Here is a 19,680-nt window from a genome sequence, read left to right on the forward strand (position 1 = left end):
GTAAATGATAGCACTTACCATGCCAATCTGCCACTGGACTTTGAGATTATCAGATAATGTAGTCAATAATTTCCATCAGTTATAAACTCACCCATTGATTGCTAAACTTATGTTATTGCCCTGAGAGATCTAATCAGTGCTATGAAGAGCCCCTCTCTTTGCTACACATAAAAAAAAAAAAAATGCAGAATTTATAAAATTATTAAAATTAAAATAATTTTTGGTTCCTTTCCATGGAGTCCCACCCTTCACACACACACACAGGTTTGTTTTGCTATAATAGTGAGGACATGGCATAGACTTCCATTGATCTTATATCATGTTAATTATATTTTATATCACCATTTTAATATTATTATTATATTCCATCCCTACTGTGTTATTCCTTTTTTTTTTTTGTCTGCACTAAGTTGTACTTCTACACTGAAAGCTCCTGTCAACAAGTCAAATTCCTTGTATGTAAACATACTTGATAATAAACCTCTTCTGGTTCTGATCTAACCCAACCCCTACTCCTAAACCTACCCATTACAGAAACATGTAGATTTAAATAAAAGCATATTTTGGCTGATTTATAAGCCTTTTTAACTAATGACCAGTCAAAAGTGGGGTTTCCAGTGGGTTGTCAAAGTATTTGATAATATAAGTGAGGATATATGGTCTTCACAATTATAGCCAATACGAGTACACACACTCACATGCAGTACATACAACATTAAAATGCACCTAATCCCACATATCATCTATCTACAATATTTTTAAGGAGTAAAATCCTTTAACCAAATATTGGTTATTAAATGCTTTCACATTGAAACAACACTTACAGCCACAATAAAACAACAATAATAATGTTCAGAATGCAGCAGACAATAAACAAATGTCCTGGTAATGTCAGGATATGCCAGGATACTGCTTGGAAGTCTCTTTGACCCAATGGTTCAGATATCTCAGAAATCATTTGGCAGAGAGATGTTGAAAAATTCACGATAAAGACAAAGGCAAGATTGAAATCAAACTATTTACTTTTTTTCTGTACGCATTTCTGCCTTGTCCTCTGGCTCTCCCATCAACTCCCCTTACACTGTCTGCACTGCTTGCATCCATAGTTCAAAACCTATAACCTATAACTTGACCTTTGGCATATTCATAGGCTAATATAAAGTCACGATGGCTTGGAGTTAAGTAAAGCAATGAGTGTTTGTACATGTAAGGAGTAACTGAGAGGGACTGATGAATTAGTGTGGCATTTTATTTGGTTGTCTTTGAAAGGAAATCCTGCGAGTTGTGTTTTGCAAGAGTGTTTTATCAAACATGGAAAGCTGAGAATTAGTGTATGGTTTAGCAGATTTCTTTTGTGGTTAAGTGTCAGGTTTCAGAAATTGTATGACAATTAAGTATTTTGTGTGTAAGCAGTTGAAGAAAAAAAGACAAATAAACAAAAACGATATATATCAAAGAAATAGCTTACATGGCTTCACTGATTGAGGAAATACAGTTTGGGCTAACCTTTTATAAACATCTGGAAAACAATATATGAAAATAAGATACAAATGTACTAACATCTTTCATATCCACATACGCCACTTATATGTAGTACTGCAACATGAGGATTCACAGGCATTATATTTGTATATGATTTTCTCTGTTTTGCAAATAAAATAAAAGGAATATGACTGATGTGCACATGAGCTTTTATGTATCATTATGGACTCTATTGCCTTGCTTTGACCACTTGTCAGCAAAATGCCATAGGCTATAAAATTAGAAACATCAGTATGTATTTACAATATATACAAACTATAAATAAACATTATTCTACAAGTTCTGTATAAGTACATGCTGTTGTTCATTATGACTAATGTAGTTAATGTTGACATTTGAAACATTGTTAGTGGTACCCATAGAAGAAAAAATAAATAGTATTTGTAATTAGATTAATTACTTTAAATGTTTTAAAAATTGATATAAAACTTGAGATTAAATATTAAGTCTCTGCATACAAAGTAAATATATATACATATATATAGATATGTGTGTGTGTGTGTGTGTTTGTGAATATACATTTTATTAAATGTGCAATAACATAGCAGTTGATGTGTTCTGTAATGCCCAATGTAAAATCAGAAATATAAAAGTAACAAGAAGTAAGCAAGCTGTGCTAGCTGTGTCTCTGTAACAGTGGTGACAGAGGATCATGGGTAATTTAAAGGCTTCTGTTATCCAAATCTGAGAAAAATAAGAACATGTTGGTGTACGAAAAAACAACAGACACAGTAGCTCAGGTTTAGAAAGACTTTTACTTATTTATTTTTTTAATATGAAATATATTTAATTCCAGAGTCAAATCAGAAAGAGTCCTTTTGAAGATGGTGAATCCAATGCTTCCAATGTTTGTGCTAAAACTTTAAAACTCTTCTTCAGAAAGCTGTGGGCTGCTGTTGTCCTCACTCTCCTCTTCATCATCTTCTTCTAGCATGAAGGAATGGTCTGTGTTGACACTACCATAGGTGCTGGTGACTGCTGCTAGTTTTTGCTGCAGAATGTGCTGCTTGTGTAAGATACAGCAATGTAGCCCCCTTTGCCCCTCTTCGGTCAGCTCTTGATGTGGATCTTAAGTAAAGGGTTAAAAAAATTGACATTGATAATTAGGTAGCATTTCAAGAACTATATAGTGGGAAATATGCACTGCAGTTTGAATGCCAAGGACTAAGAAATAGCTGACAAAAAAGGTGATTTAAAATTACTTTTAGATTTGAAACAATATGTACAAGAAACCATAACATTAGCTTACTGGCATCAACATATTTTGGCATTATTTAAATAAAAAACATTCACTGTACATACTGTGGATCTTGATGTCCCCTTTAGTTTCCCGAAGGAGGATGTCCAGTTTGTCCAATGTTTTTTTTAGATGTTGATAATGCTGAGTCATCTCCTTTACAATTATTATCTTCTCCTCCTCCATGCGCCGTACCAGCATGACTTGGTCAAACAGTTGCCTCTTTAAGCGGAGACTCACCACTATTTTTTTTTTATAAAAAAGGAGGGGAAAAAAAATTAAAACACTTTAACATATTCAGCTTTATGCCTAGCACAGTGTTCTTCATTAGGCATTTTGTGTGCCTTAAGAATAATATTGATAAAGAACTTGTCCAACAAGGACAATTTATAAGGCTGATCATTTATATAATATCCTAACTATATCATCCCTATTTCTGCATTTAATAATGCAGCCAATACACCTATTTGGTAATATCTGAAACATCACTCTACAAAATAAACAAAATAAGTTATGCTCAGTAATGTTTTTAAATCAAGACATACTGTATTGGCTGGGTTACATATTGCATGATGTAGGATACCAAATCGGTAGGCTGATTTATTTCATGTGACCTCCCTCAACTCTGACATGCACCAGTCACTTTGTGTAGCACTGGTCTGCTAACTATTTCATTCAACTACCTTTTCTGTCAGTAAATAAAGAACTGCTCTTTGAGATTTTTGTCACTTTACCCTGACTGAAAATGCCCTTTTGCAATACAATCATTATATCTGCACATATTTGTTAAATTAAGTCGTTTGCACTCTATCTGCCAGGTTACCTGTGCTGCTTGATTTAACTTTTTATTTTTATTGTATGCTTTATTTCTATTACATGTCCTTACTTGTATATTAGTATAGTTATATGTAATATTTAATCTATATTTATCTGTATATTTATGCTCTACTGTAGTGTTATCTGTAAGCACCAAGGGTCTGAGAGTAACAGAATTTCAATTCTCTGTATGTATGTACTGAGTACGTGGAAGAATTGACAGACTTTGAATTCATGCTTAGAATGGATTTTTCACATTCAGGATAAATATGGCTTTTTTTTTTAATGTGTTCTGTTATTGCAGCTCTCTCTCTCTCTATATATATATATACAGTACAGAACAAAAGTTTGGAAACATTACTATTTTTAATGTTTTTGAAAGAAGTTTCTTCTGCTCATCAAGCCTGCATTGGTTTGATCAAAAATACAGAAAAAAATGTAATATTGTGATATATTATTATAATTTAAAATAATTTTTACATTTATTATACTTTAAATTATCATTTATTTCTGTGATGCAAAGCTGAATTTTTAGGATCATTATCACATGATCCTTTAGAAATCATTCTAATATGATGATTCATTATCAAAGATGGAAACAGTTCTGCTGCTTAATATTTTTTCAGAACATCTGATACTTTTTTAGGATACTTTGATGAATAAAAAGTAAAAAAAAAAAAAAGAAAAAAAAAGAAGAAGCTATGTTTTTAAAATATAAATATTTAGTAACAACAATATACACTACTGGTCAGTATTTTTTTTTCTTTGTTTTTTTAAAATAAAATCAATACTTTTATTCAGCAAGGATGTGTTAAATTGATAAAAAGTGATAGTAAAGAAAATATATTATTAGAATTTTATTTTTATTTTGAATAAATGCAGTTCTTTTTAACCTTTTATTCATCAAATATATTAGACAGCAGAACTGTTTCCAACACTCATAATAAATCAGAATATCAGAATGATTTCTAAATGATCATGTGATCGACTGATGTTACATGTGACACTGAAGTCTGGAGTAATGATGCTGAAAATTCAGCTTTGCATCACAGGAATAAATTATTTTTTTTAAAGTATATTCAAATAGAAAACTATTATTTTAAGTTGTAATAATATTTCACAATATTACTGTTTTTTTCTGTATTTTTGATCAAATAAATGCAGGCTTGATGAGCAGAAGAAACTTCTTTCAAAAACATTTAAAATAGTAATGTTTCCAAACTTTTGGGCTGTGCTGTATATATATATATATATATGTGTGTGTGTGTGTGTGTGTGTGTGTATATATATATATATATATATATATATATATACACACACACACACACACACACACACACTCCCATTCTTTACCGTATGTTTCACCTTTTTCATTTGGTGGGAGTGTTAAATTGCTGACTGTTGTTACTTGTATTAACAAATCAACAGAATTTTGTGAATTTTAAAAAGCACAAAAATATAACACATTACTAACCATCTCCTTGTGCTTCCCAAGGTAGAATAAAATCGTCTGAGAGACAGCATGCTGCTTCTGTGTCAATTTTATCTTCACAGCCAGGAAGGGTGTTGTACTGCAGTATCTTCTCTTGGAGTGTCTTTTTGAGCTCACTTAGTCTCCTCCGTTTGCGTTGCCTTGTTTGGTTGCTGTCTGTAAGTTCAAAAATATTATTAGAACAAACACTTAAAAAATGCAAGCTGAGTGACATAGTAGCAAATACCATTTTGTCGATATAGATCATGCTTTTTTCTTCGGATGGAATAAATCATTTCATCGATTTCTCTCTGGAGCTCTTCCTGACTACTGTGAGTACTTTGTCTCTCTTGAACAGAAATATGCAAAGTTGAACATTACGGAAAACACGGTATAACTACAAAAATGTAGCCACGTTTATGGAAATAAAGTACCAATTTATGCATCAGTGGCTATACAACATACCAGTGGCTGCCCATTGCTTGACATCAAACACCCATTGATCTGCATCATCCATAGAGATGTTTAATTCCTGCTTGAGACTCTCAAGATTGGCTGCTTCCATTTCTGCTCTCTGTGTACTCTATTTAAAAAAAAAAGAAAGAAATACAGACAACATAGTATCACTACAAAATCAGGCCACAAATGCCCCCAGAAAAACTTAGAAAGATAAAAAAATGCAGGGAGAGCGTGCCTGCAGTCCCCCACTACCATAAATTATGCAGTCAAGATTGTACATTTGGGGAATTCACAGGGGTCAGCCTTGCCCTGTATAAACCACTTTCTTGATCATGGTGTCTCCTCATTCAAGTAAGTAAATGACAAATAACATCTAAAATCAACCTTTGTTTTTACTTCAGGGTCAAGTACCTTTTGTCTTCTCACATATTTTTTAAACATCTATGTACTTTATAAAAGTATTAAGTTTGATTTATACTCGTAATTAACATTATTAAAAACTGAGACCATACAATACAAAATGCATGTCACAACACCTCCAGGGCCCAGAAAACACCTCAGACACTTAAGGTTAACATGCAATATAGCCTTCTTACTTTGATAAATCTTTTCACCAGTGTCTTGTGGAGACTTTCTTCCTTCCTACGATTCCATGCCATGGCAAGCACAGTTATCATATCTGCTCTGCCTTAAAAACACAAAACAGATAATAACAAATCCATTGTACTATCTAGTAAATTGTGTCACACGCTGTTAACGATTTAGTTTTTTCAACCAACCTGACTTGGTCATGTACTTTGTAGTAAGAGCAGCCCTTGAAAGAAAGCTATTGACCTGTTCCACCTCTTCACCAACAGTATTTCCTGCACCATCCTGGCTTCTACCGCCCCACCTAACCTGATCCAAAACATAAGATCAAGTAATTTGTCATTAAAAACATATTGATTAGTCTGTGTATCCTAAACTGAATTTGGTGCCATTAGCAAATATTGAAAATATAAATGTTCTGAGGTAGTATTATAATGAAAGTAAAGCTTTCACATCTGCAGTTGGAAGGGTTTACAAACAGCCCTGCTGATTTTGTAACAGTATGATCATTAGTAGTAATTGTAACCGTCTTAAAAGTTTATTGCTCGTGTGTGTGCGTGCGTGTGTGTGTGTGTCAGATAGGGAAGGCATGCTGTACAAAATGCAGTGCTGGGGGTCCTCCAGAAAAGCTTTGAAAAGCACTGCATTTATGTATTTCACTAATGTGGACTACCTTTTCTGAAACACCATATTAAAAGAGATAAAAATCCAGCTAAATATTTCTGATGCTGTAAGAATATGCTTATAAAAACTGAAACTCGTACACTTAAATTGCACACTGTACCTCACATTTGCCAGTGTGAGCCTTGGCATGCATTACAGACAGAAAAGGCTTCATCATGGTAAGTGGTTGGAGTTCAGGCAACTTCTCTGCCATCTTTTCCAAATAAGGCCAGTACCTGTAATGGGAAAAACACTTTGTATTTGAGATGCAAGGACAAACAAACAAGGACATATGTGACTTGCAAAATTCATGTAAACAATCAAAGAACACTGTGCTGTCATATTGCATTTAATATCTGGTACTAGTAAATTGATAACACAGTCACCATATTAATTTTCTAAGTCCATAATATATTAAATGTGTGATTTTTAGCTAGTCATGGTGTTATTGACATGCATAACATAGATTAATAATCATAAAATATCAGTAAAAACTTCAGTTGTCAATAGGCAATGGTAAACTTGCAAGCCTACCTGCAGGTAATGTCCATACAAAAGAATGTTGCATTTGCAACTTGTGCCAGCTCCTTCTGCAGGAACATTGGGTAGGCATATATTTCACCACGATAGTGATTTAAGCCTTGCAGCAAGATTCCATGTCTGCACACAGCTATTTCAAGGCCCTCTTCATCCACCTTGGCCCTGGACTTCTGAGATGTTTCTCTGCCTGCTGTAAATGTTGCCGGACCACAGACATCATGACCTGTCCTCTGAAAGTAGAAACAATATGGTAAATGTAATACCAGGAAAAAAAATAAAAAAAAATTAAGGGTTATAGTTTAATAAATCCTTACACTGCACATCTGGCTTCTTATTTGGTCAACAAAGGCAGACACTTTGGCATCTTGTGCGATGAACAGCCCATCAAAAAGAGATGGTTCGTCTGTCCTGTTAAATAAGAATTAATTGACAACACAATTAAATGATCATAAACATTGCATTTACCTCAATTAATATGCAATTTAATCATAAGGTGCCACACATTTTAGTCTGTATGATTTTGATATGTGGAAATGCTGTAATTTGGCATTCATTTGTATGAAAAGTTACAAACTTACTGTTTAAAGTACAAAAATAAATAACATCTTTAAAGTTGTAGTTCATGTCTTCAGGTTACAGAAGGGAGACAAAAAGTACCTGAACAATTTACCACATAATTGTCGCAGAACTCTAATATCACAAGCTGGTTTAAACAGTGCTATATCTTTCAAACAGTTTTTAAAATGTTGTTTAAATATGTATGTTTACATTTTAGGCAATCATGCACTTTACACATTTTGCTACTTTTCATGGATGAATTAAATTATTTATTAACCAGTAAACTGTACTGCAGGGCTACACAAAAAGACCACTGCACCACTGTGTCACCCTATATTTTAATTGTAAAAAAAAAAAATAATAATAATAATAATTCCACTGACCCTTTGGACTTTTTGAACCGGTAATGTTTTCTATTACCATCTGCAGATATAGCCAGCATGTCTGGTGTGCATGCTGGGCATTTAAAGGGCTCCATCAAGCACAGATCTTCTTTCTTATAATTGCAGAAGGCAAACTCCCGAAAGACTCTGTGGAAGGTATCACCACAAATACCACCCCTCTGGAAAGAAGGATGGTATCATTTTGGTTAATGAAAGATCTGAAAGTCAAAAACTATAGAAATGAAAATAAGCCCTTACCCGACCAGTGCAAAGAGATCGATGTTCAAGCATTTTGAGAAATGCTTGTTGGGATAATGCTGGGCTAGCTAACTTCATCTGCTCAAATGATGTGAACACATCAAACTTGAACAGCATTTGGCAGCTGGTGGTTGCTGGCCAGTATCTATATTCAAGCAAGTCACTAATCCCAGGAGTCCATTTACAAGAACAAAGTGGACAGGATACACTAGGCAGGCACAGATTGTATGGACCTTAAAACAAACATGTGTTTACCATTTGACCAGTATTTGTACAGCACAGGACAAAACAATAATGGTAAGAAATTATTATGCTTGACTTCATCTGGTGGGATATAAAAAAAGGAGGAGGAAGTGACAAGACATACCGTTGATAGTCACCAAGACAGTCTTCTTTCCTGGGATAACAATGAAGTCTTGGTTTGGACCGCAGGGGCAGATTTGCATTGGTGGAGAAATCGGAAGGATACACACTGCAGTAAATCAAATTAATAGAGAGTAATACAAGTAGTGTCTACACATTTACTCAACAAAATAAAAAAAAATAAAAAAAATCAGTTGAAGGAAAATTCAGACAGCTTATATTGAACCACTGTAAATGTAGTGGACATTATGAAAACATGTTGAGAGTAAACCTACGAAATGATCAAAACATACCTTGTTCACCGAGTTGATATTGGCCACTTTCATCAATCACCACTAAACATGTTGGTGGAATAGGTTTAAAAAAACCATCAAACATAGCTTCTCTATTATGGAAAACATTTTTTCTGTGGATCTCTGAGTCACATGTGGAACAGAAAAACTGACTTCCTGAGGGAACACAGTCTAGGCACCGGACAACAGCATCAGCAGTCTTGCATTGTTGACAGCAATGCTGGGTTACTGTCTCTGCAGCCAACATGCAATTTAAGATTTCTGGCATTGCAGTCTTAAATTTTTTTTCAGAGATGGCCTGTCTGTTGGTCCATGCAGACATGGTGGGTGTCTCTTCTGCTTCCATTGGTGCAGAGACAGTGACGGAATTTAGCAGGTTTTTTAGTCTCTGAAGATGTTGATCTAAATTAATAAAAAAAATAAAAAAAAGATAAAAAAAAACTAAATAATAATGATAATAATAATAATAATATTTAGGAAAAAGTATGTTACAATGATGCATTTTAATAAAGCAAAATAGCAATTTGTTATATGGCTTTGTCACTTCATATGCATCATGGAAATGGTCATTATATCCTTTTAACATTGCCTATATACTGTATGTGACATTTGAATTTAAATATAAATGCTGAAATTATTTAGGCTTTCAATTCAATATGCCTACCAAGACTTGGGACCTCTTGTGGAATTTCATCCATTTCCACCTCCTCAACTTCTGAGAGCTCTCTAGTGCCAGCAGGTTTCTCTGCAAAAACAAAATGTAATGATATAAAAAACATTAGTTCTGACCAGAAGCATAAACACTTGTGAACAACAGAATGACTGTATATTTTACTGACTAGATCGAGTCTTCCTAACACGCTGTGGTAGGATGTTCCCATGCTGGTCTCTCTTCCTCCAGGAAACATTGGAGACTTCTGTTCCCTTTTGTTTTTTTTTCTTTTTAGTCTAAAAGTAAAAACTAAATTATATATTTGGGGGAGACATGTGCGGAGCCATTTTCTTTTAAATTTGGGTAAATGCCATGATAGAGAAATAATGCATGAAAAACATTACTTTTTGGGTTTCCAACTCATCTGCCATGGTTTTTGCTGCTTCCAGCCATTCCTTAAACTGACTGAATGACTCAGATGCCATTTGTACGTGTTTTTTTTAAGAGAAATAATGAAAAGATAAGTACAAAGAAATAAAAAAGGGAGTGAGATAAATACAAGAAAAAAGAAAGTTAGAGAGAGAAAGAAAAATATTGTAAAATATTTCAGTGATAAAGGATGGGTACAACAACCTGCAAAACAACCAGATGAGATGATTAGATGTACCAACACTGTATTTAACTGGTTTCTGAAATAAACATTTAGCTAAATACAGAATAAATGACCACAAAGGTCAAAAGGGAATAAGTTGTGTGTCTACACAAGCTCTGAGAGTGCACTAGTCAAAACAAGCAGGCCTCTGTAAGAGTGGTCACAATCCTTGTCCTTGTCAACCTGTGCCTAGAAATCTGAATTTACTAATGGGTATTATTTTATATGGCAAGAGTCTAAAATAGGCAATAACAATGAACCTGAACCTGATTCTGTTAACAGATGTTGCCAAATACTGCATTTGTGCCGTTATTATTATTTTTTTAATATTATATACAACGTTAAAATGACACCTTGTAGTTAAATAATTTAGATAGCTGTAAAACTGTTGTGCCCTGACAATATTCTTCTGATGCTTAAAGTAGCTTTTACTCTAAAGAGTAAACATTTACAGTTTGGGATACAGTATGCTGAAATTAATAAATGGCAATACGACTGAAATTGCAATTCATGACATATAATCTGATTAGTCAGATAATTTACAGGTCATATCAAGTCTTAGACTTTAAAATAATTTAATTACTATTTTGCCATCCCTTTTGTTTTAATTATGTTCCTCTACAAACGGACACAATTAACTTTATATTAACTTATACTATTCATGAATTAACCAGATTATTAAGATTAGGCACCAAAATTAACACTATTTTGATAGTTAATTGATGAGCAGGATTTTGCATGTGAGCTACTAGCACATGTTGCTAGCGATCGAGCTAGACACTAAGTTGGGTAGCAAGGTACTGTACGTAACGTTACATTCTTAATGGGTAAAATGGTATTCTCAACAGATTTTTTAACTAAAACGTAAAGCTGTACTTACTTAGTTCCACGTGAATTGCAAACTACCAACACGACTACTAAATATCAGTGTATATATAAAAAACTACAATACTTAAATACTTGAATACACACTTACGACTATCAGGGAAACTCCTGGCCACGCCTTCTTCGTATACATAATTCATATATATCATCTGCAGTGCTTTTAACAATTTTCTTTTTTTATTTTTCTTTTATTTTTTTAACTTTTTTCTGTGTTAAAAAGGGTTTATTTAATTTAATTGACTATTTGTTTTGATAAGAGTTTCGTTGTTTTGATGTTTCCAATATGTTTTTTAAAGCACAAATACATTAAAAAACATATAAGTAAATTTTAATAACACAACTCAGTTTAATGTATTAAGTAATCCCGAGTAAATACAATAATAATACAAAAATTATTTTAATTGGTAACGACAGTCAAACGTCATTTAATGACCGCCGATACTGTCGTTATTTAAAAGAGCGCTAGAGGGCGCTTAACTTTGAAACGTAACGGTAGGTCGTAATAAGCTGCTTGCACAAACGACCTACAGGGTCGTTTTTTGGAGGAGGACAGTCTCTCCAAAAACTGAATAAACAAGCTTTCCATTGATGTATGGTTTACTAGGATTGGACGATATTTAGCTGAGATACAACTATTTGAAAATCTGGAATCTGAGGGTGCAAAAAAATCTAAATATTGAGAAAATTGCCTTTGAATTTGTCCAAATGAATTCTTAGCAATGCATATTACTAATCAAAAATTATGTTTTGAGATATTAACGGTAGAAAACTTACAAAATATCTTCATGGAACATGATCTTTACTTGCTAATGATTTTGGCATAAAAGAAAAATCGATTATTTTGACCCAAACAATGTGTTTTGTTTTTTGCTATTGCTAAAAATATAACCCAGCTACATGAAACTGGTTTTGTGATACAGGGTCACATATGGAGTATATCTTTATTGCATAATGCACATATCTTAATTTTAAACCTAAAATGTGTTTTAACATCACTATTAATAAGGAGTGTATGATCTCTGTATAATATAAGTTTTTAAATGCAAGATACTTAAAGTGTACCTGAAGTATTCTTGCAATCGCTCCACTTTAGCATAAATCAAATATACTTAAGTTTATCTATATTTAAGTATCTCAGCATTACTTCCTAAAAATTAAAGTGCATTAAGCACAAAATTAGTTGTTCTAATTTAGCAGACTTTAAGTATACCAGAAATACAACTGTAAGGTATTTAAGTAAATGTAGCATAGCACAAAATAAATAGATTTTTTTTTTTTCACTAGGGTCTTCACTCACCACCCAGGCATACACAATGTGACAGAAATACAGAGTTTGGGTTTGAGGACTCTAATGAAACAAAGGCTCTAGAAACGGAATGTGTTCCCTCTTACAGCTCTCATGTGCTGGGGTCTTTAAAGAATTGTTCAGGTTCACCGAGCAGAGCTGGAACTCTCCGGAGCTGTCATGTGCACGGAAGCATGAAGGATTTCATTTCAGAATCACGCGGAGGTCACCTCCCCAGTGTCTTGTTTTAGGGAAGCATCTTATCTGAAGTGTGAAGGTGGCTGTGATTAGAAGTTAAGAAAAAATGAGGGTGCCGAAGACGAGGTGGCAAGATTTTGAGGTTTGATGCTAATGCAAGCTGAAATACTCCTTTAATGCCACTGCTCCAAATGGGAAAAATTGACTTTCCAAGGAGAGGTGCCACACGCCAGAACTCTGAGAAGCCGGAAAGGGGCTAAGTGGAATGTTCTGTGCAGGCATCAGCGAAGCCTGGAGCACAAGCAAATATTTCATGAGTAATTTAATATCTGGAACATGAACGCTTGCCCAGGTTGTGAGAGGACACAGACAGCCAGCGATCTGCAAGAGAGAGAGTCAGGCAGGGGGAGCACGATGGAGACTGACAGGAGGGGGCACGAACTGTGTGCATGTACATTTCTAAAGGCCAGTTAAGGGTTGAGAACACCCGCTATACTATGCTCCCGACCTGCTCTGGGTCATTGCCTGGACTCAATCTGTCTTGGCCTAATGCGGCTTGAACTGCGTGCCTGCTTACGGTGGGGCCAACGGCAGATGCACGCAACCTATCAGCAGGAGTTTAACTTTGTCATCCTGCAGGGTCCTCCCTCAGAGTCCACCGAGTGTAATGAGTAGCCATTAAAATAAAACTGTAGCTCTATAGTGTTTTGTTTTTGGGATTTGTGGAATCGCATCTGCTCTACCTTGATTGTACGGCTGAACAGAATGAATTACAGGGTAAACGTTGCATGTTGTCGTCCATGAATAAACGAGAGACAGAAATACATTTGTTTAAGAGTATTTTTGTTGAAGTTTGGTCACTAAAATGACAAGTAGCTCCACAATTGCCACAGGCTGAGTCTTAATCAGCTCCCTAATAACTGCACGTCTTGGGGAGACCATATTTCAGGATTGTCCCGTAGTTGAAATAATTCACAGATCAAGGCCCTTGCTAATACCCAAATCCATGTTCCAAATATACTGATTCCCATCATCACGAACTAGGGAACAGAATGAGACACAACAACAGCAGTTTCCCCAAGCATAATGCAGTGTATCATTAGGAAGAAACCAAGGACTACATGCAAATTAGCAACACTTGCGGAAGGTCAACCGCTGGAGTGATCTAAATTCAATGCATGGCTACACATCACTACATTATCTTTAATTATTCTCAGTGCAGCCAGTGAATACATGACTTTGAGGATGGCATTATTTATCGTTATCCCTGTCTAATGTCCCTAATTGGAGTCAAGAGTTCTCTAACAGGCAAATATCCCTTGTGAAGGTGTAAAATATGTGAATTATACATCCATGCAAACATTTTTTCCTCTTTTTCTTCATTTTTAATCCATCTAGGTGAAGCTAGTTTGTGATAAGCGTGTAAGGGCAAAGCTGGCACACAGAATATGTTATGGAAGCTCATGAATGTTTGAGAAACACTGCCAGCACACTCACTGAAATGATGCTAGTGCTTGTAAGAACATGCTGTATTAAGCTAAATTTAAAACTATAAGGCATATAGTTGCACAGAAAGAACATTGGCTATGCAGATATTTTATGTCACACACACACACACATAAAAACACACTTTTAAAAACATATTTTATTTTTTTATAGTTTTTAAACAAGGTATGTGAACCTTATCCTAACCATGTTGTTCAGTCTGTTGCCTCTGAGGGTGAATTCACAGGTCAGCAGATAACAGACAACATTCTCCTGGACACACAATTGGTCAATCCTCTGATCCTGGAAGTAGGCGTTGCCCTTTTTATTTTGAATGCTGATCAAAGCTCTATCATTAAACCTCAGCATTACTCACTCTAATAGCTTTTGCCAAACTGATCACAGGTCAGTACAAATGGGACGCACCCACAACTTGTTGCTCAATTAGGAGGTAGTGAGTTTATTAATAATAAACAACAATAATAAATATGTTTAAAAAATACCCCTACCTTTAATACTAAATTTACCTTTTCCCCCCACTAATAAATATTTTCCCTCAATTATTTCTTAATCTACTGGACAATTATACACTATGAAAGTACTGACTACAAGAATAAACAACCCCTACACTACTAAATATTCAAAAATGCATAATGGGGTTTATGACAGGGGTCCTTGGTTCAAAAAATAAAAACAAGTTTGAGAAACCCTATGATTGTGAGATCTGGCATTTCAAAGAGTTTTATAAATAAGACACGGATATGAACCAACTAACCAGACCACGTTTTGATCCACACTCACTTAGCTTTGAAAAGCTCAGAATTGAGATATAACTTTTCAGGAAATATCTTAAAATCAGGGTTAGGTGCTTCTACATTCTTGTTAATCAGCTACAATTTCCCACTGATTTTAGGAATAAATTATGGGTAGGGTGAGGTTTAGGGGTAGGGATTGGGTTAAGTCTATATTTTTTATAATAATGTTGATCCAGGATCAACAAAAGATGTTGATCCAGGAACATGTCTCACTTGGCAAAATCATGGGCATTGTCTGGAGTCTGTCTGTTACTGCTGCACAGCGGGTTAGTAGAACACCAAAGATCTTAGTTCGAGTGATAGTGTTCAAAAGGGGCGAGACGTCGTCCGGATTTATATTAAAAATATTAGATTTTATAAAAAATATGATATATATAAATTTTGCTAATAATAACAATAATCTATATTATATATTATATATACATAAACTGACAATTGTCAGAAGTTTTAATAGTTTATATTATATTTTACAATAATAATAATAGAGAAAAACAAATCTCTACTTAACCACCATCATATTAATTCTCACGTTGTAAATGAGAACAATGCCCATGACATTCCCAAAGTTTCAATTGTCAGTAGGTCATTTTTCCTCAGTCCTGCTTTGCTCCTGTGTGCTACACAGTGTTTATGAAAGGGCTAGAGGACACTCTGGATAAAATCAGTAAATGGATCTGCACAACCGTCAGCAGTGCAATAGGCATGAAGTCTGAAGAGGCACTCACAAAAGATGGAACACTCCATTGTACGGCATACAAAACGTAGGATGGAAGTTACACAAAAACACACGCACAGGCGCTGTTCTCTGCTACTTCTCTCTTGCTCCCAAACACACGCATATTTAGGGCAGACTTGGTGGCCATCATCTGACCTAGACATATCGGGTCATGCTGCTTTGTGCGTTCCTACAGGGCAAGTTGTGTCAAAATGCCACACTCCTGACGGAGGGCTAAAAATGGGTTGAAGGTCAAGGCAACAGGATGAAAACATGAGGTTCAGGCAATCAGTGTGAGGAACACTCTAAAGCAAAGGTGGTCTGTTCTGTTTACCCCAAGAAGAAGGAGTGAGAGGCAGAGGCCCTCTCATTATTTCGGAATCTGTGGCAGCAGAGAGCAGACACTGCGGGCGACAAACCCGGCATTCACAGCAACCTACTGAGGCATGAGGGGGCCAACATGGGTGAAAACATTGAGAGACAAGTGGCAATGGTGTTTTGAGTGTTTTCTTCTGCTTCAGTAGTTCTAAAAAGAATTACGCTGAATATTTAGGCATTCTCGCACAAGACCATAACAGTCTGAAAAGTCTGAAAAGTCTGAATGATTAAAGGAACAGTTCACCCAAAAACTAAAATTTGCTAAAACGTTCACTCACCACTTTATACATAATATTGCTTTCCCCAATGAACAAAAGTTGTCTTGTCTGAATCAGGAGAGAAATATGCACAGATCAAGCACCGTTTACAGGCAAAACCAATCTAAAACAAAACCAATCTAAAAAAAATATGTCTCTGGATTTTGATGATAGAGGACAAAAGGGTAACGTAACAGAGAACAACTTTTTCAAAGGAGGAAGTCTTATTATGGACTAATATTTTGCCCTTAAGTGACTGTTTAAATTTAAAATGCCTTAACAATGGATTTGTTTCTTGGAAACATGCAGTCTTTCGTTTTACAATACATTGGCGGAGTGGAGTTGTATGGATTATTGTATTGTTTTTCTCAGCTGTGTTTCTCATTCTGATAGCACCCATTCACTGCAGAGGTGCCAATGGTGAGCAAATGATGTGATGCCAAATTTCTCAGACTCAACAAATGACCCGAGGGTGAGTACTTTTTCAGCTAATTTTATATTTATATTATATTTATATAATTATATTTTTAGTTTTTCAATTTCTGAGTATCACAAAATGTCAATATCTTATTCATTCATCCTCGCCCTAAGGATTCATCATGATTGTGAATATCTGATGAGCGAAAAAAAGGTTTTGTCCTTCACAGCAGATGACAACTGTGGCCACGTCTTGGCGGATAAATGGCAAATAAAACATTTGGAACATGGCTGTAAGGCACTGCAAAGCAGCCAGCTCTGTTTTATCTGAATGCCAAGTTCTACTGGACCAAAGGGGAAAATGTCAGGCATGCATTTTGTTGACTGAAGAAGTAATATTGGTGAAAAACCACATGGCGCTCATTTGAGAAGAGGCTGACTCTGCATGCATTCTCTGGTGGATAGGTCATCCTCAGGGATGTTCAAACAGCACAGCGACCGAGACAGCTCTCCTTAAACGCTTGAAAATATATACTATGAGACACACAAATTTGTCCAAAACTCATGCAAGGATCACGATATGGCTGGATTAATCTTCAAAAGGCTATGATTTAATTTAATAAATTTGAGCGTTGCACATTTCAGTCAAAACACGGTGCATTTTTGTGGCTGTCTCTGAAGGGAATCTACTGTCTTCAGAAAAGAATCATTGGTATTTACATTTTATCTTACCTACTTACTATGCCTAAGAAAGTATCGTTTATAAACGCGCCGCGCTGCTTTGTGTACTGCCGCTTCCGTAGAAACTGTTGTTTCTCCCACTCCACTCCTCTTGGTGCATAAAGCAGATCTGTAAAGTTGTAAAGACTAAACTCTCAAATCCACAGAGATATTCTTTATAAAAGTTAAGACTTGCCCACTCCTTCATAAAATGCCTTGCTTAAACACACCCCCACGTCTACGTCACTGTGTGGAAACATTTGCATAACACTGGCAAAATGTTCACACAAAGAAAGAAGGTACTTTTAATCTCACTGTAATATTGTTGTTACCACCGCCTCCATGTTGTGGAGACAATGTGTGTTTCATTGTGAAAGCGAAACTACTTCGATAAGCACTCCAAAAGAGGATGATATCTGCTTCGTCATGCCTAAAGCTGATCCATGCTGGTTGCTAAAGGAAATACATCAACTTCCTGCTGTGGATCGCTGGATTGGCTTTCACCGTGGATGATGCAGAGTTTTTTATATTTAAAGAATTTGCCACTGTTGATTCAAGCACGAGTTATGAGCAGTGTAGAGTAGCACTTGTTGTTTGTCGTTTCTCTGAACACAAATGCAGACACAAATGTTTACACGGTGCAATATGCACTATTACATTTTATTTTAAATCCCCTGCAGATACTCAGACATAGTCTAACTGAGACTGTAATATTATGCACAATCTCTGCTCATTCAATGCAAATTAATATAAAAAAATATTTCAAATAATATTTTTTTCAAAAAGCCCTGTAAAATAGCATGTAATACAATACAATGTTTAATACAAAACAGTTTCCCCTTCCATCGGGGACAGTGCCAACACAAATAGATTGTAAATCTGTGGGAAACAATGCCACATGTGATATCACATTTTGTAATTAAAATATGTCATCAATGGGTTATGAATTTTTTGTAGCTATTTATTCCAACAAAATGGTTTTGGATGCCTTCTTTAATCAATCCTGCTACACCAGATTAACGTCTAGACTTTGCTTTCAGACTTCAGGACATGAACTGTCCTCGTCAGTCTCTGACCCTTGGCATTGTCTGGGTGCTTATATAAGGACTATTTGTTAATTATGTATTTTAACCAACTTCACATAACATCTGCTTTATACTGTGAATTAAAGCACAGTAATCAATATTTGTTTTTAAAAACACTTGTTGTCATGCTGCACTTAAGTCAACTACAACTCTTTTCTCTGATTTACAGTTTAGGTGCACATACATGTACGGTTCAAAAGTTGGTTTGGTTAAGATTAAAAATAATAATAATAATAATAATAATAATAATAATATATATATATATATATATATATATATATATATATATATATATATATATATATATATATATATATATATATATATATATATATATATTAAGAAAAAGAGAAAATTTAAATGAATATGGTAATTTGTCAAATATTCTTATTTAAAATACTTGAATATATTCTAATATAAATATTTTTATAATTTAATATATTTAAAAATATATACATATATATTTATATCACAAAAATATGAAAAAAAATTATAGTATGTCTTTACTGTCACTTTTAATCAGTTGAATGCATCCTTGCTGAATAAAAGTATTAATTTGCGTAAAAATAAAATAAAATAAATGTTTGACCCCAGTCCTCATGATACCGTCATATCCTGGCCATTTCCTCCCACCTCTGTAGACTGCAATTCCTTTAGGGTTTCCAAAGGCTTGTGCTGGCTTCATTCAGTATGTTTCTTTAAGCCTGTGTTGGAGAAAAGACAATTTTAGCACTCATTCCATATAATTGGTTTTCTTGCTGGCATTTTTATGTAGCTTTTATAATAATGTTTCTTTGGATTTTGCACACATTAAGTCGGGATACTCCCAAACGCAGGTGTATTTTCTTTTAAATCATGTAAAACTACAACTGCACGCAGGTGCAGTTCAATTAAGTAAAGCAATTTTGTGAAGACTGGAAGAAGAAGGGTCACATTAGAGGTAATTTGGGTGTATAAAATAGCAG

The 19,680-nt window shown here is 34.8% G+C and overlaps 1 protein-coding gene across 1 annotated transcript; it reads right to left on the bottom strand.

The window, feature by feature from the left end:
- Window positions 1-2,285: 2,285 nt before the first annotated feature.
- Window positions 2,286-11,911, bottom strand: LOC128022249 (uncharacterized). The gene is made up of 17 exons (XM_052609601.1): window positions 10,228-11,911; window positions 10,011-10,119; window positions 9,836-9,916; window positions 9,172-9,573; window positions 8,883-8,987; window positions 8,516-8,748; window positions 8,258-8,436; window positions 7,631-7,724; window positions 7,311-7,546; window positions 6,898-7,012; window positions 6,305-6,422; window positions 6,122-6,213; window positions 5,532-5,649; window positions 5,314-5,415; window positions 5,070-5,243; window positions 2,845-3,021; window positions 2,286-2,610 (listed from the first exon to the last, which is right to left on the bottom strand). The coding sequence occupies exons 1-17, from the start codon at window positions 10,306-10,308 to the stop codon at window positions 2,405-2,407; spliced, it is 2,622 nt and encodes an 873-aa protein (XP_052465561.1). The 5' UTR covers window positions 10,309-11,911; the 3' UTR covers window positions 2,286-2,404.
- Between the last annotated feature and the right edge of the window lie 7,769 nt (window positions 11,912-19,680).

The sequence above is a fragment of the Carassius gibelio genome, chromosome A11 (assembly GCF_023724105.1).
Source record: "Carassius gibelio isolate Cgi1373 ecotype wild population from Czech Republic chromosome A11, carGib1.2-hapl.c, whole genome shotgun sequence".
NCBI classification, from domain to species: domain Eukaryota; kingdom Metazoa; phylum Chordata; class Actinopteri; order Cypriniformes; family Cyprinidae; genus Carassius; species Carassius gibelio.